General features: G+C 64.2%; 4 protein-coding genes across 4 annotated transcripts; 2 read left to right on the top strand and 2 right to left on the bottom strand.

Annotated features, from left to right (window-relative positions):
* Window positions 1-3,432: 3,432 nt before the first annotated feature.
* Window positions 3,433-6,761, top strand: PIP4P1 (phosphatidylinositol-4,5-bisphosphate 4-phosphatase 1; the record flags this gene model as incomplete). The annotated part of the gene is made up of 7 exons (XM_038741109.1): window positions 3,433-3,547; window positions 3,711-3,901; window positions 5,039-5,145; window positions 5,273-5,378; window positions 5,559-5,611; window positions 5,755-5,845; window positions 6,325-6,761. Coding segments are annotated over 7 exons (807 nt in total), but the record flags the coding sequence as incomplete, so codon positions are not given.
* A 367-nt stretch (window positions 6,762-7,128) lies between these two features.
* APEX1 (apurinic/apyrimidinic endodeoxyribonuclease 1) lies at window positions 7,129-8,863 on the bottom strand. Its single transcript, XM_038741319.1, has 4 exons — window positions 8,689-8,863; window positions 8,344-8,561; window positions 8,006-8,198; window positions 7,129-7,752 (listed from the first exon to the last, which is right to left on the bottom strand). The coding sequence occupies exons 1-4, from the start codon at window positions 8,780-8,782 to the stop codon at window positions 7,235-7,237; spliced, it is 1,023 nt and encodes a 340-aa protein (XP_038597247.1). The 5' UTR covers window positions 8,783-8,863; the 3' UTR covers window positions 7,129-7,234.
* A 507-nt stretch (window positions 8,864-9,370) lies between these two features.
* LOC119921032 (O-sialoglycoprotein endopeptidase) lies at window positions 9,371-12,366 on the top strand. Its single transcript, XM_038741356.1, has 11 exons — window positions 9,371-9,712; window positions 9,821-9,940; window positions 10,122-10,297; window positions 10,749-10,844; window positions 10,946-10,995; window positions 11,141-11,219; window positions 11,425-11,490; window positions 11,581-11,671; window positions 11,819-11,894; window positions 12,048-12,146; window positions 12,243-12,366. The coding sequence occupies exons 1-11, from the start codon at window positions 9,598-9,600 to the stop codon at window positions 12,280-12,282; spliced, it is 1,008 nt and encodes a 335-aa protein (XP_038597284.1). The 5' UTR covers window positions 9,371-9,597; the 3' UTR covers window positions 12,283-12,366.
* Window positions 12,367-13,059: 693 nt separating this feature from the next.
* On the bottom strand, window positions 13,060-22,320 carry LOC119920887 (solute carrier family 12 member 3-like). The gene is made up of 28 exons (XM_038741108.1): window positions 22,075-22,320; window positions 20,952-20,996; window positions 20,292-20,429; window positions 20,104-20,179; window positions 19,832-19,927; window positions 19,381-19,520; window positions 19,153-19,269; window positions 18,939-19,050; window positions 18,559-18,689; window positions 18,393-18,477; window positions 17,997-18,148; window positions 17,739-17,846; window positions 17,354-17,477; window positions 17,108-17,209; window positions 16,835-16,990; window positions 16,319-16,418; window positions 16,094-16,205; window positions 15,831-15,953; window positions 15,460-15,566; window positions 15,286-15,368; window positions 15,026-15,100; window positions 14,791-14,877; window positions 14,208-14,319; window positions 14,006-14,092; window positions 13,828-13,884; window positions 13,722-13,785; window positions 13,484-13,551; window positions 13,060-13,403 (listed from the first exon to the last, which is right to left on the bottom strand). The coding sequence occupies exons 1-28, from the start codon at window positions 22,318-22,320 to the stop codon at window positions 13,262-13,264; spliced, it is 3,045 nt and encodes a 1,014-aa protein (XP_038597036.1). The 3' UTR covers window positions 13,060-13,261.
* Between the last annotated feature and the right edge of the window lie 1,180 nt (window positions 22,321-23,500).

Here is a 23,500-nt window from a genome sequence, read left to right as displayed (position 1 = left end):
ACACTTGTCTGCTGTATAACCTTGGGCAAATAATAATAATAATGACATTTATTAAGCGCATACTATGTGCAAAGCACTGTTCTAAGCGCTGGGGAGGTTACAAAGTGATCAGGTCGTCCCATGGGGGCTCACAGTCTTAATCCCCATTTTTCCAGATGAGGTAACTGAAGCCCAGAGAAGTCAAGTGACTTGCCCAAAGTCACACAGCTGACAATTGGTGGGGCTGGGATTTGAACCCATGCCCTCTGACGCCAAAGCCCGTGCTCTTCCCACTGAACCTCGCTGCTTCTCATTTGCAATGAGATGCAAATCATTTCACTTCCCTCATCTGTAAAATGGGGGCTGAGACTGCGAGCCCCACTTGGGACGGGGTCTGTGTCCAACCCGACCGGCATGTATCCACCCTAGCGCTTAGTCAATCAATCAATCGTATTTATTGAGCGCTTACTGTGTGCAGAGCACTGTACTAAGCGCTTGGGAAGTACAAGTTGGCAGCATATAGAGACAGTCCCTACCCAACAGCGGGCTCACAGTCTAAAAGGGGGAGACAGAGAACAAAACCAAACAGACTAACAAAATAAAATAAATAGAATAGATACGTACAAGTAAAATAGAGTAATAAATATGTACAAACATCTATACATATATACAGGTGCTGTGGGGAAGGGAAGGAGGTAAGATGGGGGGCATGGAGAGGGGGATGAGGGGGAGAGGAAGGAAGGGGCTCAGTCTGGGAAGGCCTCCTGGAGGAAGTGAGCTCTCAGTAGGACCTTGAAGGGAGGAAGAGAGCTAGCTTGGTGGATGGGCAGAGAGAGGGCATTCCAGGCCCGGGGGATGACATGGGCCGGGGGACAATGGCAGGACAGGCGAGTGCCCTGGCACATAATAAACGCTTAACCACTACCACGACTATTATTACTAAGCCGGACCCCTCTGCCCAGCACACATACACGCAGCATAGTCGCTCCCCGTGCCAGCCACCTCCACGTGAGGTCGCGGCCGAGTGACGGCTCTCCCAGCCCGGGAGGCCAAACGAGACCTCCCGCGGACGGTCACGGCGTCTGGCCCCCAAACTCCGGGTGACCAACTCCCGGGCCAGTAGGACTGGGCCCACCGTGGGCCCCGGACGACTGAGGCCGCCCCCGCCTTCCTCCATCTGCCGGCGGGTGGAAGGGAGGGAGGGAGGCGCCCCGCACCCTGAATCAATCAATCAATCAATCAGAAGCAGATGGCCGCAATGGAAGCAGAGAAGCAGCGTGGCTCAGTGGAAAGAGCTCGGGCTTTGGAGTCAGAGGTCATGGGTTCAAATCCCGGCTCCGCCACTTGTCAGCTGTGTGTGACTTTGGGCAAGTCACTTCACTTCTCTGGGCCTCAGTTCCCTCGGCTGGAAAACGGGGATTAAGTCTGTGAGCCCCACGTGGGACAACTTGATTACCTTGTATCTACCCCAGCGCTTAGAACAGTGCTCTGCACATAGTAAGCACTTAATGAATGCCATTATTATTGTTATTATTATTATCAATCGTATTTATTGAGCGCTTACTGTGTGCAGAGCACTGTACTAAGGCTCCAACTTCCCACCCGACGCTGCTTCACCGAGGCCCCACACTCCGCCCCACGGCTCTCCGACCAAGTCGCTACAGCGGGGGATCCCACTCACCCACACAGCGACCCCCAACAGAGACAGGAGTGGGGGTTGGTGAAGAGGGCTCGCTTCAGCCAATGCCAGCGACGACTACTTTTAGACTGTGAGCCCACTCTTTTAGACTGTGAGCCCACTCTTTTAGACTGTGAGCCCACTGTTGGGTAGGGACTGTCTCTATGTGATGCCAATTTGTACTTCCCAAGCGCTTAGTACAGTGCTCTGCACATAGTAAGCGCTCAATAAATACGATTGATTGATTGACTACTGTTTACATGCCCAGACCGCCAGGGGAACCGACGAATGAACGCAGCGTGGCTCAGTGGAAAGAGCCCGGGCTTTGGAGTCAGAGGTCATGGGTTCGAATCCTGCCTCCGCCACTTGTTAGCTGTGTGACTTTGAGCAAGTCACTTAACTTCTCTGGGCCTCAGTTGCCTCAACTGTAAAATGGGGATAAAGACTGTGAGCCCCCCGTGGGACAACCCGATCACCTTGTAACCTCCCCAGCGCTTAGTACGGTGCTTTGCACAGGGAAGCAGCGTGGCTCAGTGCAAAGAGCCCGGGCTTTGGAGTCAGAGGTCATGGGTTCGAATCCCGGCTCCGCCACTTTTCAGCTGTGCGTGACTTTGGGCAAGTCGCTTCACTTCTCCGTGCCTCAGTTCCCTAATCTGTAAAATGGGGATTGACTGTGAGCCCCCCGCCGTGGGACAACCTGATCACCTTGTAACCTCCCCAGCGCTTAGAACAGTGCTTTAAGTAAGCACATAGTAAGCGCTTAATAAATGCCACTATTATTATCAAATGAATAAATAAATTATTGATAATAACATTATTAATAAATTAATAAATTTGTTATTGATAAATTAATCAATCATCAATCGCATTTATTGAGCGCTTACTGTGTGCAGAGCACTGTACTAAGCGCTTGGGAAGTACAAATTGGCAACACATAGAGACAGTACCTACCCACCAGTGGGCTCACAGTCTAAAAGGGGGAGACAGAGAACAAAACCAAACATATTAACAAAATAAAATAAATAGAATAGATATGTTCAAGTAAAATAAATAAATAAATAAATAGAGTAATAAATATGTACAAACATATATACATATATACAGGTGCTGTGGGGAAGGGAAGGAGGGAAGATGGGGGGATGGAGAGTAAGCTTTAAGTAAGCACATAGTAAGCGCTTAATAAATCTCATTATTATTATTAATAAATGCGATCGTTATTGTTATTATTATTATGAACGCCGCGTCCCTCTTCACGTGGGACGGGCGGGCGAGTCCAGCCCCGCCCCGCCCCTTGGGACGGCGGGGGGGGGGGAGGGGGTCCGGGACACCCAATGGGACGGACGGACTCTGCAGTCACGTGCGCTGGCTGCCCGGGCTCCGCGCGCATCACGTGGAGGGGGTCGGCGGGGCGCCTCCGCCAATCGTAGAGCGGGCGGACGAGCAGGGGCGGGGAGACCCGGCCAATGGGGTGTGAGCGGGGGGGGGGGGGGGAGAGGCGGGCTCTCTGGTCACGTGCGCCACCGGAGAGGGGCGGGGCGGGGAGGGATGTCACACGACGGGGAGGCCGGGGGCCGCGGCGCGCAGGCGCACTGGAGACCCGGTGGCGGCGGCGGCGGCGGCGGCTTTGGCGTTGGCTTTGGCGTTGGCGTTGAGCGGGGCCGGGGTTGGGCCTGGGCATGGCGGCGGACGGGGAGCGGTCCCCTCTGCTGGCCGAACCCGGCGAGGGCGGCGGCGGGGGCGGGGGCGGCGGCCTGGCCGGTGGCGGCGGCGGCGGCGGCGGCGGCGGCGGCGGCGGGAACGGGCTGGTGGGGCCCGGAGGGGGCGGGCCCGGCGGGGGCCTGCTGCCTTCCGCGCCTCCCTACGGGGCTGGAAAGCTGGCCCCGCCCCAAGGTGAGCGGCCGGGCCCGGGCCGGGAAGGGGAGCAGCCCGGGGGCGGGGGGCGGGGCTTGGAGGGAAAAGCCGCCTTCCCCCTCCCGCATCCCGGCGGGCCCCCATCCCACCCCACCCCATCCCACCCCATCCCATCCCCTTCCCTTCCCTTCCTTTCCGCCAGCGTTCCCCCCTTTCCCAGAGGGGCACCCGGCCGTGCTGCCCGGGGAAGACCCTCCCCCGTACTCGCCCCTGACCAGCCCGGACAGCGGCAGCGCCCCCATGATCACCTGCCGCGTCTGCCAGTCTCTCATCAACGTGGAGGGCAAGATGCACCAGCACGTGGTCAAGTGTGGCGTCTGCAACGAGGCCACCGTGAGTCCCCGGATCCGCCCGGCCACCCGAGGCCCTCCCTCACCACCGGCCTCTTCTCCGGGCTCGATCGTCATCATCAGTCCTATTTATTGCGCGCTTACTGTGTGCAGAGCACTCTACTGAGCGCTTAATGACTCGATCCAAGCCCTCGGTGCCCTCAGTCCCACCCCCATCTCACTCTTCTCTTGAATCCCGCGATTCATTCAATCGTATTCATTGAGCGCTCACCGCGTGCAGAGCACCGTACTGAGCGCTTGGGAAGTACAAGTTGGCAACATAGAGAGACGGTCCCTACCCAACAGTGGGCTCACAGTCTAGAAGAACAGTTCATCATTTAATCGGTAGCACCCATCATGGACAAGCCCTGCACGTAATAATGTGGCATTTATTAAGTGCTTACCATGTGCAAAGCACTGTTCTAAGCGCTGGGGAGGTTGCAAGGTCATCAGGTTGTCCCACAGAGGGCTCACAGTCTTTATCCCCATTTTACAGATGAGGTCACTGAGGCCCAGAGAAGTTAAGCGGCTTGCCCAGAGTCACACAGCTGACAGTTGGCAGAGCTGGGATTTGAACCCCTGACCTCTGACTCCAAAGCCCGTGCTCCTTCCACTGAGCCACGCTGCTTCTCTAGTAGTAAGCACTGAATAAATACCATTAATTTAGTGATGTGCCGAGCACTTTGCTAAGGTCCTTGGAAAGTATAAGAGTTTGTAGACATGATCCTTATAGTCGAGTTTAGCAGAGGAGACGACGCTGCCGTAGGTAAGAAGTAATAAGGCATAAAGATATATACGCAGTCACCGAGCGCTTAGGAAGTGCTATATGGAGGGGCAGTTGGTGGAATCGGAGGTGCGGAGAGTGAGTTAATGGGGGAAGGCCTCCTGGAGGAGGCCGGATCTCAGAAGAACTTTGAAAGTGGGGAGGGATGTTGTTTTTCCAGGGTGACGAGGGAAGGGAGGGAGGTCCGGGCAGGAGGGAAGATGAACTCTATCCGAAGTACCCAAAGTGGTTCCTGTTCTGTCCCTTGAAAATCGAAATCCCCCCATTCCCCTGCAGCGCTTACTTACTGATCGCACGGGGCGGAAGGGGAGCCCCGGGTCCTCGATCAGCCCCGTCCTTCCGTTCCCCCTTCCCCAGCCAATTAAGAATGCCCCCCCCGGGAAGAAGTATGTGCGCTGCCCCTGCAATTGCCTCCTCATCTGCAAAGTGACATCCCAGCGCATCGCCTGCCCCCGGCCTTACTGGTGAGTCCCGGGGAGGAGCGAGCTGTGGGTGCCAAGGTGGGGGCTACGGTGGGCGTGGGCATCCCCCTGAATGGTCTTGGGGTTGGGGTCGGATCCAGTCTGAGCCTCCCTGTTCTCTCCTGGGCAGTAAAAGAATCATCAACCTGGGCCCCGTGCACCCGGGCCCCCTGAGCCCAGAACCGCAGCCTCTAGGTGTCAGGGTCATCTGTGGCCACTGCAAGAACTCCTTCCTGGTGAGCACCGGGGACGGGGAACTGGGCAGGGAGCGGGGCTGGGCCGCTGCTGAAAGGAATTGGGGACCAGGGGTGGGTGGGGCATCGCTGCCACGGGATACTCGGTCTTGCCCTCCTCCCTCCTCCTCCATCCCTTCCCTCAGTTGCCTTGGGGGACTGACCCACCCTCTCCCTCCCCAGTGGACAGAGTTCACCGACCGCACTCTGGCTCGTTGTCCGCACTGCAGGAAAGTGTAAGTGGTCCGAGGGCAGAGGTCTGGGGAGGTGGGCAGCGATGGGCTGGCTGCAGGTGGGCCTGGGGTCGGGGGAGGGAAGGGGAAAAGGGGTGCGTGGGATGGAGTTGCGATAGACCCAGGCCTCCCTGTCCCCCTCACAGCTCATCCATTGGGCGCCGCTACCCCCGCAAGAGGTGCATCTGCTGCTTCCTCCTGGGGCTGCTGCTGGCCATCACGGCCACGGGCCTTGCCGTGAGTGACCCCACACCCAGGCACCCCATCCCTCTGGCCCCTTTTCCTGCTCCCCTGCCTGAGGGAGGGAAGGGCAGCAAAGGAGCAAGGTACGGGGGACAGACAAACCCCAACAACCGGACTGGGAGCCTCAGTGTTCTAAAACGGCAGCAGGAAGGATGGTGGAAGGCACCCGGAAAGGGCTGGGAGAGAAACACTGACCTAGGCATTCTGGGAGGCCAGCCCTGATTCAGATGCTCCTCTGGTGCTTCTCCAGGGGTCAAGGCTCTGGCTCCGGGCATCTGAAACTGGGGGCGGTGGGGGCCTAGGTGCCCCCACGTGCACAGTGTTCTCTGGTCAAGAAGTACCCAGGCTGGGGCCTCTCAAAGAGTCCCTGAAGGGGCTGGGGGAGGATGTGGGCATAGTGGGGGTAGTCAGTGCTGAGGGAACTCTTCTCCTCCCCCCCCCCCCCCCTCCCCCTACCCGTCCCCTTCCCCCAGTTTGGGACATGGCAGCATGCACAACGGTACGGGGGCATCTACGCGTCCTGGGCCCTGGTCATCCTGCTGGCCGTGCTCTGCCTGGGCCGGGCCTTCTACTGGGCCTGCGTGAAGGTCAGCCACCCCGTCCAGAGCTTCTCCTGAGTTTGCCGCCCCGGCCCACGCCCGCAGACTCCCTGTGGGCCACGGAAACACTACAGCCCCCCCCGGGGTGTGGGGGGCCGGAAGCTCTCCGCTCCCCAGGGGGCCGGGGGGCAGGAGCCAGGAGGCTTCCACTGGTGAGCGGGGAAGGGAGGGGCCTAGGGCCCGGAACCACTAAAACTGTGGTGGGAGTGGGGGATTCCTAGCTGTCCAACCCCTGCTCTGCCCCACCTCATCCCTCACACATTCCCAGCTGGAGGGGGGCTTGGGGTTCACCACCCTCCCCTTCTCTCCCCCCCCCCCCCCCCCCCCCCCGGCCCTTACTGCTGCTATTGCACTTGTTTGGACGGTGACCTCCCCCTGCCCCCTCCACCCCCCATTCTGGTGTGGGGCCGGCTACCGCTTTGTACAGAATCACAGGAATTAATGTGTGTATATAGCTATTTAAAATGGGGTTTCCCCACCCCAGCTTTCTGTGCTTTCCTTACCCCACCTGCCCTGGGGTTGACACCCCGGTCCTATGCTTGTAAATAAATGAAGTTGTGATTCCATCCTACACTGCCCTGCCTCAGTCATCTGTGGAGCGGAAAAGCTGGGAGAATCGCAGCCTGGTGCCGTCTGCCCTTGACAGTTTGCGTGCGCACGCATACACACAGCAGGATCCTAGTATTCTGGCTTTTTATTCGGATCCCGCGCGTGGGCGCTAGCAACTCTTGCTTTAAAAAATACATCATCAAGAAACCAACACACAAACTGCAGGGGGTCGGGGTCAGAGGGCAAGGTAGAGCGTGATGGGGCAGTGGTCGCTGCCCAGGGCCGCCGAGCGGATCTTGCTGTCGCACAGGGAGGGGAGCAGGGCCCGGGACAGCAGGAAGTAGTCGAGGCGCCAGCCCACGTTCTTGCTCCGTGCGTTCATCATGTACGTCCAGAAGGTGTAAGCGTAGGCGGCCGCAGGGTACAGGTGTCGGAAGCTGTCGGCCAGGTCCACGGCCCCCAGCAGCTCCCCGAAGCCCTGCCGCTCCTGCGCCGTGAAGCCCGCGTTCTTCTTGTTGCCCTTGGGGTTGCGCAGATCGATCTCTTCGTGCGCCACGTTCAGGTCTCCGCACAGCACCAGGGGCTTGCGGGCCGCCTGCGCCTGAAGGAAGCGGCGGAAGGCCTGGTCCCAGCGCTGACGGTAGTCCAGCCGCACCAGGCCCCGGCCCGAGTTGGGCACGTAGACGGTCACCAGCACGAAGGCCTCGAACTCCGCCACGATCACTCGGCCCTCCTGATCGTGCTCCTCCTCACCTGGGGGGTGGGGAGAGGGTGACGGAGGGAGGTGGGGGGTGGGGGAGAAAGATGCCTGGAACTCCCTCCCGGCCAATCAATCAAGCAGTCGTATTTATTGAGCGCTTACTGTGTGCAGAGCACTGCACTAAGCGCTTGGGAAGTACAAGTTGGCAACATGTAGAGACGGTCCCTACCCAACAGTGGGCTCACCGCCACGGCCCCCAGGCAAGGAGCGGGAAGGGGGATCGCGGACCAGACGGACGGCTCCTACCGATGCCGTAGGAAACAGTGAGCGGGCGCTGGCGGGACAGCAGGCCCACGCCGCTATAGCCTTCCTTGTCGTTGGGAGCCGCCCAGTACCGGTGGGGGAAATCCGACAGGTCCTTCAGCTCGGGCGGCAGCTTGCCCTCGGCGCACTTGGTCTCCTGGAGGCAGAGGATGTCCGGGGCCTCCTCACGCACCCACTGGCCGGGAGAGAGGAGGCGGTCGAGTCAGCGAGGGGTGGGGCCGCCGGCTGGGCCGTGGCGGGCCCGGGCCCCCGCTCCCCCGCTCCCCCGGGCCCCCGCTCCCCCGCTCCCCCGGGCCCCCGCTCCCCCGCTCCCTGCTCACGTCCAGCCCCTTCTTCTTGACCCAAGCGCGGAGCCCGTCCACATTCCAGGAGCAGATTTTGAGGGTGGCGGGCCGCCCGCTGGCGGAGCTGCGCCGGTCGGGGGGGTCCTCGTACAGGCCCGCAGCCTCACCCGACGCCGCCGCCGCCGCCGCCGCCGGTTTCTCCTTCGGCTCCTTTGGCTCCTTGGCTCCCTTCTTCCCCTTCTTGGCCTTGGGTTCTGTGGGGGACACGGGCCTCGGGGCTAGGGGGCCCCCGTCCACCCACCCCACCCACCCTACCCCCCACTTGGGCCCGGCCCCGGGCGCTGCCTTCCCCCGCCCCCCTCCTGTCGTTCCTGCCCCTACCTGGGGCGGCCACCTCCTCCCCGCCGCCTCCGGCCTCCTCCTCCGCCGCCGCCGCCGCCGCCGCCTTCGCCTCCTTCTTCCCACGCTTCGGCATGGCCGCCGCCGCCGCCGCCGCCCGGCCCAGGCCCAGACCCCGCGCCGCCCAACGCAGCACGATCCCCCCGGCCCTAAAGCCGGAGGGGGACACGGGGAGGAAGGGGAAGGGGAAGAAGAAGGGGCTGATGTCCGCAAGCTGGAGCCCCGGGGCCTCTCCCCCCGCCCCCCCCCCGCCCCCGATCGATCGATCGATCGATCGACCGATCGGCCGCCTCGGGCTGGTCCCTTCCAGCCGGGCGGACCCGCCGGTCGCGACCCCCGACCCTGAGGCGGGGGAGGGGCAGGCGGGGTGCGCACCTGTCCCCTCCGGCTGCAAGGGCTCCCCGGCACAAAGACGGCGGCGCGCTCGGCTCCACCACGTGGGCGGCGGGGGGACCCGTCACGTGGTACAAGCACGCCTCCCGTGGCGCCGCCGGCCCCGGCGATTGGGGAGCAGCGGGCCCGATCACGTGGCGGGGGAGAGCGGCGACTGGCTGTCGCTGTCACGTGACGGGGGTCGTTCCTCCGGCGCGGTGGGGGAGCGGGGGCTGCAAAGTCCCGGCCTGTGGGTTGCGCTGCCCCGGCCCGCCACGCGGTGGGGCTGTCGGCGCCTGTCCCCGACGCGCCTGCCTCTAAGGGGCCGCGCGCAGCGAGCGGGAGAGGAGGGGGCGGAGGAGCGAGAGTGCGAGCGCGGGGAGCGCGGGCCGCCGAGGCCGAGGGGCGAGGGGCGCTGTGGAAGGCGCGGGTCTTGTGGCCCCCGACTCCTTGCCGCCCCCCGACCCCTTGCCGCCCCCCGAGGCCGGAGCCTTCCCCGCTCCCCGGAGGGTCCCGGCCATGCCCACCGTGCTGGGGCTGGAGGGCAGCGCCAACAAGATCGGCGTCGGCGTCGTCCGGGACGGGGTGGTGCTGGCCAACCCGCGGCGGACCTATCTCACGGCCCCGGGCACCGGTAACGGACCCCGAGCCCCCCGAGCCCCCCCCGGGCCCCGGGCCCACCGTGGCCCCCCCCACCTCTGACCCGTGACCCGTGACCCGTGACCCCTGACCCCGTCCGCAGGCTTCCTTCCCGGAGACACCGCCCGGCACCACCGGGCCTGCGTGTTGGACCTGCTGCAGGAGGCCCTGACCGAGGCCGGACTGGCGCCGCGGGACATCGACTGCGTCGCCTACACCAAAGGTGAGACCAGGCGGTTGCGGGGGGGGGCGGGGGAGACCCCTTGGCCCCCTCCCTCCCTCCCTCCCTCCGGCCCCCTCCTCCCCATCCTGGCGCCATTCCTCACCCCTCGATCCCCAGCCCGCGTTGCCCGGGGCCGCCCCCTGACCGCTGCCCACGTATCCCGGCCCCGACTTGACCCCAGGCCCCGGGATGGGCGCCCCGCTGGTGTCGGTGGCCGTAGTAGCCCGGACGGTGGCCCAGCTGTGGAACAAGCCGCTGCTGGGGGTGAACCACTGCGTGGGGCACATCGAAATGGGCAGACTGATCACCGGAGCCCACAGCCCCACCGTTCTGTACGTCAGTGGCGGAAACACTCAGGTACCACGGCCCCGAGGGCAGCCCACGGGGCCGCCAGGGACGGGGGTCTAGCCCTGGGTTTTGCAGCTTTTGGCGGAGGCCGGTGGCCTTGGCCTCAGAGCCGGAGACAAGCGGGAGACCCATTCCCCTGGTCCCCGAGCTCGGCGTGGCTGGGCCCGGTGCGGACGTGGGGAACAAGGAGAAGGATGAAGAGACTGTGAGCCCACTGTTGGGTAGGGACTGTCTCTATATGTTGCCAACTTGTACTCCCCAAGCGCTTAGTACGGTGCTCTGCACACAGTAAGCACTCAATAAGTACGATTGATGGTTATACAGTGCCTCATAACCGCTGGATTGCACGGGACTGGGAGGCGGGAGGGCCTCTTGCTAGACTCACAGACTGAGCACGGTGTCCGCCCGCCGGTTCTCCCCAGCAGCACTTCTTCTCCCCCACCCCTTCTCTCTTTCCTAGGTGATTGCGTACTCTGAGCGTCGCTACCGCATCTTTGGGGAAACCATCGACATTGCTGTGGGCAACTGTTTGGACCGTTTTGCCCGGGTACTCAAGGTGAGAATGTCTGAGAGTGGAGGCAGGGAGAGGGAACCATTTGCAACCCACCCCCGCCTTTTCCCCTCTCTCAGGACTGAGTTCCGATCCCCCTCTCCCAGATCTCCAATGATCCCAGCCCTGGCTACAATATCGAGCAGATGGCCAAGCGGTGAGGGATGTAGGGGATGGCAGGGGGAGGTGCTGAGTATTAGAGACGGTGGGGAGGGGGAGGATGGGAAGGACAAGAGGGGAGGACCTGGGAGCAGCGAGAGATGATGGGTACCCCTCCTTAGGTTATTTCTCTAACCCCGCAGGGGTCAGAAACTGGTGGAGCTGCCCTATACTGTGAAGGGAATGGACGTGTCTTTCTCTGGGATCCTCTCATACATTGAGGTGAGGACGTGGTTCGGGGCCGATCCTCTGTGGTCCTGCAGGTCTTGAGGGGAGTGAGGCATGACAGGGGAAGTGCTGGCCCTGGGGCTCCCCGGACGTATGATCTCTCCTTGTGCCGTCACTCTGTTCATTTGGACCAATTAGTCTCTGACTACCCCCCAGTTAACCCTTCTCCTGCTCTGTCCTTCTGTCCAATCCCCCGCAGGAAGCTGCTCACCGGATGCTCGATGCCGGCCAATGTAGCGCGGAAGATCTTTGCTTCTCCCTTCAGGTGGGGGTGGGGAAAGGGCGAGAGTGGGTGAAGGTGGGCAGGGGGATTCGTCCGGGACTACTTCTGATAATGGACCCTGATGCCCTCCAGGAGACGGTGTTTGCAATGCTGGTGGAGATCACCGAACGGGCTATGGCGCACTGTGGCTCACGGGAAGCCCTCATCGTCGGCGGTGTAGGCTGTGAGTGTCATGGAGAGGGTGGGGGCCACCGCCTGGACTCAGCTTCCCTCCCCTTGCCCCGGGGGTGAGTGAACCCCAGCTGGAGTGGAGGGAGGGAGAGCCAAACTGATCTGTCATCTCTCTCCTCCCACTCCTGCCCTGGGCCAGGTAACATGCGGCTGCAGGAAATGATGGGGACGATGTGTCAGGAGCGCGGGGCACGGCTTTTTGCAACGGACGAGAGGTGAGGACCAGGGTCTGTCTCCCAGGCTCCCCCTTCCTCCTGCCCTCTACCCTGAATGGGATACTCCCAAGCTCCCCCTACCCTCCTTGACCTACCCCATCCTGCATCCTGAGTATGGTATTGATGAGCTGGTCTCCCCGCCCTGGGCTCCAGGTTCTGCATTGACAACGGGGCCATGATTGCCCAGGCCGGCTGGGAGATGTTCCGTGCAGGACAACAGACGCCACTCAGTGACTCCGGGATCACCCAGAGGTGGGGACACTTCCTTGGTGGGGAGGAGGGGCCTAATGGCAAAGCCGAGTTTTAGGGACCTGCCCCCATCACCCCCTTGCTCTCATCTCCCTGCAGGTACCGCACAGATGAGGTCGAGGTGACATGGAGAGACTGACCGGCCGGGAATGGACAGGGCCCCGGGGCACTCCCCCATTCCAGCCAGGCTGGACAGGACAATAAATGGGATTTTGGTTTTGTACATTTGTCTCCTCAGCTTCCTCTGGAGGAGCCACTTGGTCCCTCCCAACTCAGGCGTGGAAGAGACTGGGCTTGTCTGGCCTGGGGAGGAACAGCCTGAAGGCTGCCTCTTTCCGGGAAGGCATCTCCTGCTGCTGCTGCTGCTCTTCTTCCCTGGGCAGTCCCAGGGGAAGGGAGTGGAGGCTGCAGCGGGAAGGAGAGAGGTTACCCAGCTGGAAGAACTTCTTAGTAGCACAGGTAGAAGAGGCTGAAGAAGGAGGAGAAGAGGTGAGGGTGTTCGGGACACAGCCCACAGTGGGGTTTAAATAGTTTATTATGAGGGCCATGGGGCAGCCCCTCTGGATGAGTGGAGACCAGAGTGCAACCAGGCAGAATAATCGAGCAGGCATCCCCTGTCTCCTTCCATCTGACCCAAAAGTGCAGGCCTTAGCAGGAGAGGGTCAGTGAGTATGAGGTTCAGGAGACAGAAGCCAGGATAGTGACATTGACGGTGGAGAATAATGATGATGGTATCTGTTAAGTGCTTACTATGTGCAAAGCACTGTTCTAACTGCTGGGATAGATTCCAGGCAATCACATTGTCGCACATGGGGCTCACAGTCTGAATCCCCATTTTACAGATGAGGTAAGTGAGGCCCAGAGAAGTGAAGTGACTTGCCCAAAGTCACACAGCTGACAAGCGGCGGAGGGGGGATTAGAACCCACGACCTCTGACTCCCAAGCCTGGGCTCTTGCCACTGAGCCACGCTGCTTGAGAATCACAGCGTACAACAACTGCAGTACAGTTGCTGGTGGTGGAGAGTCAGGGTGTTTGCAGGACAGTCACTGGCAGTGGAGAGTCACGGCGTCTGCGGGGCCGTCACTGGCAGTGGACAGTCATGGAGTCCGTGAGACCTTCACTGGCAGTAGAGGGTCAGTGTGTCCTGCTGGTTCCCTCGGATAAAGGCCACAGGGGGGGCGAGGCCCCGGGACAGCATCTCCAGCCAGGCCATGTATAGGGCTCCCGGGCAGGCAGTGCGTGGGGCCACAGGCAGGCTCCTGGGGGAATATTGGGTCAGGGGCTGCAGGACCTTCACCCTCCCCTGTCTAACGGCCCTCACCCGCCTCCTGACACTCACAGCACGATGAGGGCTGCTTCCCCCGAGTGCTGCTGCAGGACCTCATGGAGCCTCATCTGGCGCTCCGACTGCAGGAGGATGGGAGGGGGGAGGTGAAGTGGGGGGCACAGGGAGAGAGGAAGCTGAGTGTACTGTGCTGGGGTGGGGGTGGGGGGCTGTCAGCAGTGAGGACCGGAAGGAGGGGAGCCAATGGGGAGCTGTAAGCTGCCCCCCGCTGCCCCCTGACCCAGCTCCTTACCTTCCTCTGGTTGAACTGCAGCTCCTGGTCCGAGATGCTCCCGGCAGGGGGTGGAGGGGGAGGAGGGGGGGCAGGCTCTCCCTCCCTCTCCCCTTGCTCCTCCAACTCTTCAGGTGGCTCTTGGCAGCGGTGTGGGGCAACCAGGTCTTCAAAGGCTTTCTGGCTGCAGAGGCGGGGCGGTCAAAGCTCTATCTGACCCTTAGTCCCTCTGGGCCTGTCCATTCCGGAACAGTCCTGTCCACCCCACCCCCCGCCCAGCCAGGCTCGCAGGGACTCCCCCCGACCTCTTCTCCTGGGGCCTCCCACTGAGGTCGGGCAGTACCGCCACATCCTGGAAGCCGAGGCGGAACCTGGTCAGGAGGGAGCGGATCCTGGGTGGGGGGGAAGGGGGAGAGAGGGTCAGAGGGGAGTAGGACCCCTGCCTTGACCCTGGTCCCTGGCTCCCAGCCTTCTATGCCCTAGCAGCCGGTGCCCTTCTCCACTCACTCGTTGCGTTTTTCCTCCAACTGACCGGGGGTGCTGCTCACAAACACCCGCACGGGGCAGCGGGCCCACTTGTTCCGCCGTGTCAGCAAGTAGGGGATGAGGACGGTCAGCCCTGGGCAAAGGGGGTGAGGATGGTCAGCCCTGGGCAAGGGGGGTGAGGACGGTCAGCCCTGGGCAAGGGGGGTGAGGGCGGTCAGCCCTGGGCAAGGGGGGTGGGAACAGCTCTGGGCAACGGGGGTGAGGATGGTCAGCCCTGGGCAAGGGGGGTGGGAACGGTCAGCTCTGGGCAACGGGGGTGAGGATGGTCAGCCCTGGGCAAGGAGGGTGGGAATGGTCAGCCTTGGGCAACGGGGCTGAGGACGGTCAGCCCTGGGCAAGGGGGGTGAGGACGGTCAGCCCTGGGCAAGGGGGGTGAGGACGGTCAGCCCCGGGTGGGTGGGATAGGGCCAATGAGGATCGGGATTGTCAGTCGAGGGCTGGAGAGAAGCAGACCGGGGATGGGGTGGTCAGCCTTGGGGAAGGGAGGAGGAACAGCCGGTGTCTGGAGGAGACAAAGCTGCTGAGTGGAGGGGGAGGTCTTTACCCCCGTCATCGCTCAGCCAATAGACGTCCACTGTCCGACGACCCTGCTTGAACTGGAACGGAGTGCGAGGCTGCTGGTCGGGGGGCACTTCGGGGGCGGGGCAGGACAGACGGCAGACTGAGATTTCCCCCGCCCCTCCCGGACCATTTCCAGTTCCGTGTCCGCCCCCCCCGCGCCTTCCCGCCCGGTGAGCCGCCCCCCTCCACACACACACCCACCCCCACCTAGCCCGTACCTGTCCTGCGCTCCGGGCCCCCCTCCCCTCGCTCCCGGCTCACAGCGCGGTCCGAGTCCAAGAAAAGCGGGTTCACTGCGGGCGGAGGCGGCTGTAACGCGCGCTGACCGCCAGGGGGCAGCCCCGGCCCCGGCCCCGGCCCCAGCCACTCGCCCTGGTCGGAGCCCCTGCCCCGCGGCCCGTGGCCCTTGTCCCGTGGCCCTTGTCCCGTGGCCCGTGGCCCTTGTCCCGTCCCCAACCGAGCACCCCCCCGCACGCACCGTGGGCGCGGGGTCTCAGGGCGCGGCTCAGGCCCCCCGGCATCCTCAGCACGCACACGCCGTAGTTGGAGTCCAGGGCGTCACTGGGCAGGAGAGAGGGATGGGGCTGGAAGAACTGCCCCCTCCCTCCGTGCTCCCTCGCCCCGGACCGCCTCGCCCCTCGTCCCCACTCACTGGATCACGCCCACATACTCCTCCACGGCCACCGACGGCTCCTCCTGCCAATCGTGCTTGTAGCCCAGGACCAGCACGTTGGGCTTCAGCCGGCCCAAGCCGGACACCTGGGGGGGGGAGGAGGGGGGGGGTCGTGGGAGGCGGCGAGGCTGGAGGGCTAGAGAAAGGGCGGGGAGAGGGCAGGGCCCCGTCGAGGGAGGGGCCAGGGGGCAAGGGGCTTGGTCGGGTCTGCACCACCGTCCGCAGGATTTGGGGGCGGGGGGGGGGGAGGGAGAGGGGGGTGCGGAGCGGGATGCTCTTCCCCTTTTGCGCGCCCCGTCCTGACTGACAGGTCCCGCAGGTCGAGCCGAGGGGGGCGGGCAGAGCACCACCTGCATGAGGCTCTGGGCGCCGGCGCGAAGTGTCGGGGCGGAGATGACCGTGTAGAAGGAGCGGATCTTGCGACTGTTGAGCCACTTGACGTGGTCCTCGGAGTCCCGCACGCCCTGGGGCTCCTGGGGGCAGAGGAGTGGGCGGGAGGAGGCGGGGGCGCGGGGGGGGAATCAGTCCCGTCACCCTTCCTCTTCTCCCCTCACTTCCCTTCACCTCCTGGCCCACCCCCACGCCCACCCTTTTAGAGAGAGAATGAGCTCACCGCGGTCACGTTTCCACAGATCATGAGGCTGATGTGTTTGGTGAAAGCCCCCACAAAGTCCACCAGGGCGGGGCGCTGGACGGGCGGCCCGGTCAACACCAGACACTGGGGTCTAAGACGGAGGTGGATGGGGGCAATGGGGAGGACTGGGGGGTGGAGGGGCTCAGAGCCCGGCCTGGGCCGGACCAGCACGGGAACCCCGGCTCCGGGCCCTGGGGGTCTCACCGGAAGTTCTTGACGTGGTCCTGGACGCTGGTCAGACTGACCGAATAGGACAGCGCCATGTGATAGGAGCTGGCCTGGACGGAGGAGCCCCAGTTGACGTCTGGGAAGGGGGTGGGAGGGGAGGGTAGAGTTGGGCCGGCCCCATCGCCCCCGGCCCAGCTCCAGGGTCTCCTCCACAGTTGCCCTCACCCCCTTGCCCCCCGGCCCAGCTCCAGGGTCTCCTCCTCCACCGCCGCCCTCACCCCCTTGCTCCCCAGCCCAGCTCCAGGGTCCCCTCCACCGCCGCCCTCACCCCCTTGCTCCCCAGCCCAGCTCCAGGGTCCCCTCCACCGCCGCCCTCACCCCCTTGCCCCCAGGCCCAGCTCCAGGGTCTCCCCCACCGCCGCCCTCCTCCCCTTGCCCCCCGGCCCGGCTCCAGGGTCCCCTCCACCGCCGCCCTCACCCCCTTAACCCCAGGCCCAGCTCCAGAGTCCCCTCCACCGCCGCCCTCCCCCCCTTGCCCCCCGCCCCCCGGACCGGGCTTCCGGTAGGAGCTGTAGAGCAGCAAGAGCAGCACGAGCAGCACCGCGGCCAGGGCCGCCCACCAGGTGAGCAGGAACATGATGAGGAGACACAGGAGCGAGCCGGCCAGGGACAGCCACGGGCTGAACCAGCGGAACGACGGGCGCCAGCCTGCGGGGGCCACGCGGGGCCGGTCAGGGGGGCTCGGGACCCCCTCCCCGAGCCCGTGCCCGGGGGCTGGCCTCACCCCACCCCCACCCCCACCGCCAGCCTGGCCGCCCCGCTGACCGGGAGAGTGGGTGAGCGACGCGTGGAAGCAGCTGAAGTTGACGAGCGCGTAGGAGCAGAGGAAGAAGTTGGAAATGATCGGGGCGATGGAGTTGAGCTCCGCTGCGGGCAGAGCGCAGCCAGGCCTGAGGCCCCGCGGGCGGAAAAAGCGGGGGAAGGTGGGGCGGGGGGCGGGAAGGGCGCGACCGAAGGAGCCATGGTCGCGACGTTGAGGGGGGCGGGGGCGGGGGCGGGCGGGGTCCCCACCGATGAGGATGAAGCCGATGGCGATGAGGAAGGTGAGCAGGTACCCGCGCAGGGGCTCCTGGTTCCGGCCGTAGCCTTTGCCGAAGAAGCCGATGAGTGGATACAGCTTGTCCTGGCACAGGCACTGGAGGCCGGACACCGGTGTCTGTCAGGGGCGCGCGGAGGGCCCGGGGGGCTCGCGGAGGGCCCGGGGGGCCCGGCCAGGGCGGGGGATGGAGAGAAAAGGGCCGGGAGGGAGGCTCGGGGACAGGGAAGGAGGAGGGGTTCGTGGCGTGGGCCGAAGGGGTGGAGAGAAGGGGCCGGGTCAGAGGCCCGACAGGCGGATCCAAGGCACGGCAAGGAGGACGGGACCCCTGGGCGGCCCCCGCCCCGGCCGCGGACGGACCTGGAAAACCTTAGGGGCGGACACGAAGCAGGACAGCGCAGAGGACAGCGAGGCGCTGAAGATGCCGGCGAACAGCAGCGGGCTGAAGGCGGACACCAGGCTCATGGTCTGGGGGGACAGAGGGGCCCTTCACTGAAGGCGGACACCAGGCTCATGGTCTGGGGGGACAGAGGGGCCCTTCACCGGGTGTCCCGAGGCCCCCAGGCCCCAAACCGGCCTCCCCGCTCCTCCGGACCCCCCAGGCTCCCGGCCCCGTACCTGGTAGTGGTTGGCCAGGCCGAAAGCGCAGGCCCCTCGCTCCCGGCAAGCGCTGAAGTCCCAGCCGTAGGGGCATTCGGGACCCGAGCAGCTCCAGTTGCCGACACCCATGTCCGTCCGGTTCCCCGACGCATCGCGGACCACGCAGGAACCTGGGAGAGGGACGGGGAAGACGGGAGGGGACCTGAGGAGTCCGGGACAAGGGGACATGGCCCTTCTCCCCCGCCCCCGAAGTTGGGGGAGGTGACTGGTGGGACCAGGGGAGGGGACACCCGGACCCCGCCAGGTGCCCGCCTCGCCCACGGGACGGACGAGGGAGGTAACAGTCGGACGCCCGGCCCGGCATCTGTCTCCGCCCTCTGAGAGGAGGGGGGAAGACGAATGCGTGAGCCGTACCGATGGTGGCGGAAACGACCAGGTAAGACAGGGTGGTCCAGAAGATGGCGAGCAGAGTCCCCTTGGGGATGGCCGTGGCAGGGTCCTGGGGAGGGGGTGACATGGGAGAGGACGGTTAGCGCGCTGCAGCTGACCCGCCCCTGCCCCGGCCCGAGCCCCTCCTCACCTTGAGATCCCCGGAAATGTTGGCTCCGGCCAGGACCCCGGTGGCCGAGGGGAAGAAGATGGAGAACATGGTGAAGAAAGTGCCTTCAGAGCCTCGCCACTGCGGGCTCAGGTTCTCCAGGAAGATGTTCCCTGCGGGCGGCGGGAGAGGGGGATGGAGGAGGAGAGGGGGGATGGAGGAGAGGGGGTGAGACCCTCTCCCAACTTCCCTCCGCATCAGCCCCCCGCGCCCGACTGGGCCCGTCCCCTTCCCCCTAAAAGAGCAGGGGACAAACCTAGGGCTCACAACAGGCACGCGAGCGTTCCCGGGTCGGCAGCCTGGGCACAGGGAGAAGGGGGCTATCCGCCGCCGCCCTCGCCCCCGCCCCCGCCCCCGCTCACCCCGGTAGCCGAAGAAGCCCATAGCCTGGCGGGTGGGGTTCGCGGGGAGCAGCGTCCCCACCAAGAAGTTGAGAAAGGAGACGAGGATGAGGCAGAAGAAGACGATCTGGGCCTGGGTGGGAGGGGAGGGAGAAGGGACTCGGCTCTTCGGCCCCTTCTTCGAGCTAGACACCCCCAACCCCACCACTACCCCGCTCCAGCGCGTTGGCGATACCTTGGATTCCCACTCCATGCCGGCCATGGCCACGCCCAGCAGGACGGTCACAGTCACGACGCCCACGACCCGCAGCTCGTTCTGGGGCTCCATCTGCTGCAGCTGCACCCCGTACTCCTGGGGGGACCCGGGCGGCTTAGAGCGACTACACGGGGAAGGGGGCCGGGGGCCTAGAGCCGGAGGAAGGGGAAGGAGGCACGGGGCGGGGGAAAGGGGAGCGGTCCGCACCCGGAGCAGCTCGCACAGCGTCTCCGAGAAGCCCACTGTGTGCATGGCCACGGCCACGGCGTTGGCGAAGGCGAAGATGAGCCCGATGGAGCCGCCTAGCTCGGGCCCAAGGCTGCGGGAGATCAAGAAATAGGTCCCCCCTGGGAGGGGGAGGTTAGGCCAAACCAAGCCCCGTTTCCCGGGGAAGGGGACTGGAAGAAAAAGAGAGTGGGGGGTGGGAGCAATCAATCAATCAATCAATCAATCGTATTTATTGAGGGCTTACTGTGTGCAGAGCACTGTACTAAGCGCTTGGGAAGTACAAGCAAGGAGAGGAGGGATTTAGAAGTGGGGGGTAGGGCGGGCCAGGAGTCCGGGGAAGAGGTCAGAGGCTACAACGGGAACTTTCCGTGCTCCCCAGCAGATGGTCAGCCTTGGCCGTTGGCGGGGGGGCGACGCGAGGCGACCTCACCGGCTTTGACCTTGCCGTTTGTGGAAATGGCCGAGATGGACAGGCCGGTAATGGTGGTGACCACGGCAGAGAGCAGGACGATGGCCCACGTGAGTCCTGGGAGGGAGGGAGGGAGGGAAGGAAAGAGGGAGGAAGAGAGGGAACGGGGTGGGGGGGGGAGAAGGGAGAAGGGACGGGGGAGCGGGGGTGGGACGTAGTCAGGGTCCCTGGCCTGGTCCGCCCCGCTCCGCCTCCGGGCCATGCCCCGCCCCCGGCCCCCTGGCCCCGCTCACCTATGCCCGCCTGGGCGGTGATCCAAGGCAGCCGCAGGTAGAGAATGACGCCCCAGATGTTGAGCATGCAGCGCACCTGGCGGGACGGAGGGAGGGAGGGAGGGAGGTGGGAGCCGTGAGTTGGGGGGAGGAGGGGTCAGCCCCTTCGAGCTCGCCCGCGGCCCCCCGACCCCACCGTCCTCCGTTACCATGACTCCCATGACCCAGCCAAAGCGCACGGGGGCCTGGCCGCCCCCGGCCTTCTCCGGGTCCTCCTCGCTTCTGGGGTCCGGGTCCCCGCAGCCCTCCTCGGGGCTGCCGGGGGCCGCCGCCGCCGTCACCTCCGCCTGCAAAGACACGGCCCCGCTGACGGGGAGACACCGCCGGGCCCGGGCCGGGGGTTGGGGTGGAGGCAGAGGCGTTGGAGCCGGGGAGGGGGCCCGGCGGGGCTCCTGGGGCAGGGAGCTGGGGAGGGTCTCACCGCGCCGGGGCTGCGCAGGGCTTCCAGGGACGGGCGGCTGCGGCGGAGCCGACCGGGGGCGGCCGAGTTGGCGTAAAACTCGTAGCGGGGCCCGGTGTCCTGCGCCTCATAAGCCGGGGGCGCTCGGGGCCGGGCCGGCCGGGGAGGGGCTTCTTCCAGGGGACCCAGGACCAAGGGGGGGCTGAGGCGCCGAGGAGAGGCCATGGGCGGGGATCCGGGCTCCCTGGGGGCCGAGAGGTCCAGTCAATGTCCCGCGGGGGTCAGCCACTGGCAGACCGAACGGTCCTCGAAACCGGGAGAGGGAGGGGGCTGGGGGAAGCGGCGTGCGAGGGAGGGGACGACGGCTCTGGGAGCCGAGCCTCCTGACCGCCTCGGCCGCCACCTTCACCTGAATGGGAGGCGCCGGACGCTCCCGTCTCCCCCGGCCAACCGCCTGCCCGTCGGGCTATCGGTCCGTCTATCCGGTCTACCTGCGCAGCCCAACCTTGTCCGTCGGTCCGAGCGACCCTCCGGCCCAGCCTGGCCCTATCCGCCGCCTGCCTGGCGGGCTATCGGTCAGTCTATCCGGTCTACCTGTACAGCCCAACGTTGTCCGTCGGTCCGAGTGGCCCTCCGGCCGAGCCTGGCCCTGTCCGCCCGCGCCTGGCCCTGTCCACCCTCGCCTGGCCCTGTCCGCCCGCCTTCTTGGTCCACCTGCCCAGCCCAGCCCAGCCCCGTCCCTTTAGGCTTTATAAGGCAGAGTGTCCGGTCCCGGCAGCCCCCGGCCGGTCCAGCAGAGCCGCAGACACGGGGAGGGGCGTCCCCGTCTCCCTCCCTCCCTCCCTTCTTCCCCCTCCGCCTCCCGCAGGGACGGCCTCCGAGGGCGATGAGGCTCACGAGGGTGGGGGAGGGGGCTGACCCCTGGAGTCCTGGGCCCAGCTGACCGCTCCCCCCCGCCCGGGGGAGAGGGGCAGCGACTCTGTAGGGAGGACAGCTCTGGGTCACCTTGGGTCTCCAGCTCCAGCTCCAGCCCCCACCCCACCGCCCCCCGCCCCCCGGCAGAGATAGTGGTCGCCCTCCCTCATTCTCGTCTCCTTCCCCTCGGCTTTATCGGGACAGGAAAAGTCAACAGTCGGGTGGGGGCTGAGCTGAATTGTCCAGCCCACGCCCCCCTCCCCTAGTCCCCTTCCTCGGCCACCTTCCGTGGCCCTCCTCGCCCAGCCGGGGACTCCTCACAGTCTCAATCCTCTCAATCTTGTCCCGCCCGAGACAAGCCCCCCGCCCGCTCCCCAGCTCCTAGCCTGAGGCCCATGTCTTCCCTGACGGGGTACTACTTTGTTCTCTGTCTCCCCCTTTTAGACTGTGAGCCCACTGTTGGGTAGGGACTGTCTCTATGTGTTGCCAACTTGGACTTCCCAAGCGCTTAGTACAGTGCTCTGCACACAGTAAGCGCTCAATAAATACGATTGATGATGATGAGGATTATAGGGAGGGGAGGTCTCGGATTGGAGGCGGGGGGCGGGGGGCTCCACAGGTGCCGCCCGGACGAGGCGCTGCAGCTGCATAACTTGAGCGCCTGCACTGTGGGACTCCTGCTTCGGGCCTGGGCAGGGGGCGCGGCTCAGGGGGCGGGGCTCGGAGGCGGAGGACCCGGGCTTTCGTCGGGGGAACCGGGGCGGGGCGGGGCGGGCCGGTACCGAGCTCGGGCCCTGGAGCCCACCCTCGCCTCCGGGGGGCCGGGGAGGTCCCGCCTGGACCGAGGCTCCGCGCGAAGTCATCATCATCATCATCAATCGTATTTAGTGAGCGCTTACTATGTGCAGAGCACTGTACTAAGCGCTTGGGAAGTACAAATTGGCAACATATAGAGACAGTCCCTACCCAACAGTGGGCTCACAGTCTAAAAGGGGGAGACAGAGAACAAACCCAAACATACTAACAAAATAAAATAAATAGGATGGATATGTACAAGTAAAATAAATAAATAAATAAATAGAGTAATAAATATGTACAAACATATATACATATATACAGGTGCTGTGGGGAACGGAAGGAGGTAAGATGGGGGCCACGGCCCAGTCCCGCGGCCCAGGTCGGTGGGACGAGGCCTGGCCGGGGAGCGGAGCGAGAACCCGCCAGTCGCCGAAGCAGGTGGGCGCAGGCCGAGCCAAGGGGCTGGAAGAGGAGTCCCGCGCGCCGCTCGGGATTTGCGTGCGCCCCCAAAATGCCTTCACGGACAGAGAGCGCTCGGCGCACAGAGGACACCCAGTAATTAGCTAATCTCGCTTCTCGGACGCCAACCTGCTCCCTGTACCTCGATCTCGTCCGTCTCACCGCCCATCTCTTGCCCGCATCCCCACTCTGACCTACAACTCCCTCCCCCTTCATCTATTCGTTAATCCGGTCGTATTTATTGAGCGCTTACTGTGTGCGGAGCACCGCTCTCCCCACCGTCAAAACCTTATTTAAAATCACATCTTCAAGAGGCTTTCCCCGTATGGAGAAGCAACATGGCGTAGGGGCCTGGGAATCCGAAGGTCATTGGTTCTAATCCCGCTTCGCCACTTGTCTGTTGTGTGACCTTGGGTAAGTCACTTTACTTCTCCGTACCTGTAAAGTGGGGATTGAGACTGTGAGCCCCACATGGGATAAAGGACTGTGTCCAGTGAGATTTGCATGTATCTACCCCGGCGCTCAGTACAGTGCCTGGCCCGTAGTAAGCACCTAATAAATACCATCATAATTTCCCCTACGCCCTCCCCCTTCTGTGTCGCCTATGCACTTGGATCGGTATCCCTTAAGCACGTGAAAGTCACCGCACCTTCAGCGTCAGAGAACATATGTCCATAGCCCTAATTTATTTTAATGCCCGTCTTCCCCTCTAAACTGCAGGCTCCTTGTGGGCAGGAAACGTGTTTACCAATTGTGTTGTACTCTCCCAAGTGCTTAATACAGCGC

Source organism: Tachyglossus aculeatus (assembly GCF_015852505.1).
Source record: "Tachyglossus aculeatus isolate mTacAcu1 chromosome 12 unlocalized genomic scaffold, mTacAcu1.pri SUPER_6_unloc_1, whole genome shotgun sequence".
Lineage (NCBI taxonomy): Eukaryota > Metazoa > Chordata > Mammalia > Monotremata > Tachyglossidae > Tachyglossus > Tachyglossus aculeatus.
Note: the sequence above shows the minus strand (reverse complement) of the source record. Positions and strands in the feature narration are given on the sequence as shown.

Bases quoted from the DNA above. Each gene is read 5' to 3' on its own strand.
- APEX1 (XM_038741319.1), bottom strand. From the start codon at position 8,782: ATGCCGAAGCGTGGGAAGAAGGAGGCGAAGGCGGCGGCGGCGGCGGCG. The intron at 8,199-8,343 runs GTGAGCAGGGAG...TCTCCCGGCCAG, and splicing joins TCAAGAAGAAGGGGCTGGAC to TGGGTGCGTGAGGAGGCCCC. The intron at 7,753-8,005 runs GTAGGAGCCGTC...CCCACCCCCCAG, and splicing joins CACTGTTTCCTACGGCATCG to GTGAGGAGGAGCACGATCAG.
- LOC119921032 (XM_038741356.1), top strand. From the start codon at position 9,598: ATGCCCACCGTGCTGGGGCTGGAGGGCAGCGCCAACAAGATCGGCGTC. The intron at 10,298-10,748 runs GTACCACGGCCC...TCTCTTTCCTAG, and splicing joins TCAGTGGCGGAAACACTCAG to GTGATTGCGTACTCTGAGCG. The intron at 12,147-12,242 runs GTGGGGACACTT...ATCTCCCTGCAG, and splicing joins GACTCCGGGATCACCCAGAG to GTACCGCACAGATGAGGTCG.
- LOC119920887 (XM_038741108.1), bottom strand. From the start codon at position 22,320: ATGACTTCGCGCGGAGCCTCGGTCCAGGCGGGACCTCCCCGGCCCCCC. The intron at 15,954-16,093 runs GTGAGCTCATTC...CTCTGCCCCCAG, and splicing joins TCTGTGGAAACGTGACCGCG to GAGCCCCAGGGCGTGCGGGA. The intron at 14,093-14,207 runs GTGAGTGGAGAA...CCCCCCACCCAG, and splicing joins TTGGAGGAAAAACGCAACGA to GATCCGCTCCCTCCTGACCA.